The 1,634-nt window shown below is 66.5% G+C and overlaps 1 protein-coding gene across 1 annotated transcript in view; it reads left to right on the forward strand.

Moving 5' to 3' along the window:
* The first annotated feature begins 1,024 nt into the window (after positions 1–1,024).
* Positions 1,025–1,634, forward strand: part of FMNL3 (formin like 3) — an 11,383-nt gene continuing 10,773 nt past the window's right edge. Inside the window, exons 1-3 of the mRNA XM_017728682.1 lie at positions 1,025–1,159; positions 1,244–1,324; positions 1,407–1,483. Of these exons, the coding sequence (XP_017584171.1) occupies positions 1,040–1,159; positions 1,244–1,324; positions 1,407–1,483 (278 nt within the window). The 5' untranslated portion in view covers positions 1,025–1,039. The remainder of the gene's footprint in view (positions 1,160–1,243; positions 1,325–1,406; positions 1,484–1,634) is intronic.

Genomic DNA, 1,634 nt, shown 5'->3' on the forward strand with positions numbered 1-1,634 from the left:
CCGCGGGTGCCCCTCGACCCCACCCGGGGTCTCTGTGTGTCCTTTCCGCCTCCATTCCCAGGGGGGGCCGGGATTTTACTGGTGGCCACGGGGGAATAACCGCAGTGCTTTGGGGAGGGGATGGTGCCCCTTTTGGTGGCAGTTTTAGCGGCCCCGTGCTGGTGGTCAGTCCCGTGGGAATCTGCGGGTCCAGCGGGACCCCCACCCAGGGGTGCTCGGCCTCGCCCAGGCTCTGTCCCGGTTTCCTGCGGCTCCGTGGGATCGGGATGAGCAGGGGAAGGCTAACTTTAGCTGACATGGGGTGGGTGGAGCAGCGCTGGTGAGCGGCTCCTGATAGTGGGGCTGCCCCGAGCTGCGTCACTGGGGTGGCATCTCCCACTAGGGTGGCATCATGCGCTGGGCTGGCATCTCCCACCAGGGTGGCATCGCCCAGCACGATGGCACCACCCACCTGGGCTGGCATCTTTCACTGGGGTGGCATTGCCCACCAGAGCAGTCCCAGTCCCATGACCCTCTGGCATCCCTGGTGCCCACTGTGGCACCCCATTTGTCCTGTGCCCCACCCCGCACAGAGGATCCTGGGGTCCCCCCATGGCTCTTCCCAGTGACCCGACGGGCTGGCACCAGAGCCTGGCCTTGTGCCCGGTGCCCGGGTGAGCAGACACCTGTGCTGGGACTTGTGCCCAGTGTCCCAGTGCCGGGCCTCATGTCCGGTGTCCTGGTGAGCTGGCACCGGTGCCTGGCCTCGTGCCGCGGTCAGGAGTGGAGGCTGCGGTTTGTCGCGCGGAAGTGGGTGCAGACAGGAAGGATGCGTCAGGGATAGGCAGATTTGGTGCTGCTGGCGGCTGGCAAATGGCCCCAGTGGCACTGCTGTCCCCGTGCCACATCTGTGCCTGTTGCTGCATCCTGGTGCCAGCTACCCTGGCTATGTCATGGGTCAGGGTGCCCTTAGAGGAGACCCTGGCTGTGCTGGGGGTGCTTTTTGGGGGCACCCAGGCTGTGCCATGGGTCTGGGTGCCCCTTGGGGGGCACTGTCCCCATGTCCCCCAGGGTGACACCCCCCCTCTGTCCCCAGAGCTCCATGAACCTGCCCCCAGACAAAGCCCGGCTCCTGCGCCAGTATGACAACGAGAAGAAGTGGGACCTCATCTGTGACCAGGTGGGGGCTGGGTGGTCCATGGGGGTCGGGGGGGGACACTGTGCTGCTGTCCCAGTGTCACCAACACCCTTCTGTGCCTCCCAGGAGCGGTTCCAGGTGAAGAGTCCCCCCCACGCCTACATCCAGAAGCTGCGCAGCTTCCTGGAGCCAGGTGTCACACGGAAGGTGAGGGGCTGGGAGGTTTGGGGGAGCCTTAGGGAGTTTGGGGGGTCTGGGGGAGCACGGCTCAGCCTCGCTCTGCCCCCAGAAGTTCAGGAGGAGGGTGCAGGAGTCGACCAAGGTGCTGCGCGAGCTGGAGATCAGCCTGAGGACGAACCACATCGGGTGAGTGTGGGGTCCTGGGGGGGGTTATGGGGTCGCAGGGAGGGGTAGTGGAGTCCAGCCCAGGGCTGCAGGGCCGCAGAGTGGGGTGCGCAGTTCCGGATGGGGTGTGGGGTCCCGGGGGGGCGGTGGGGTCCTGTCACCAGCCCCACAC

The sequence above is a fragment of the Corvus brachyrhynchos genome, unplaced genomic scaffold, assembly GCF_000691975.1.
Source record: "Corvus brachyrhynchos isolate BGI_N302 unplaced genomic scaffold, ASM69197v1 scaffold193, whole genome shotgun sequence".
Classification (NCBI taxonomy): Eukaryota; Metazoa; Chordata; class Aves; order Passeriformes; family Corvidae; genus Corvus; species Corvus brachyrhynchos.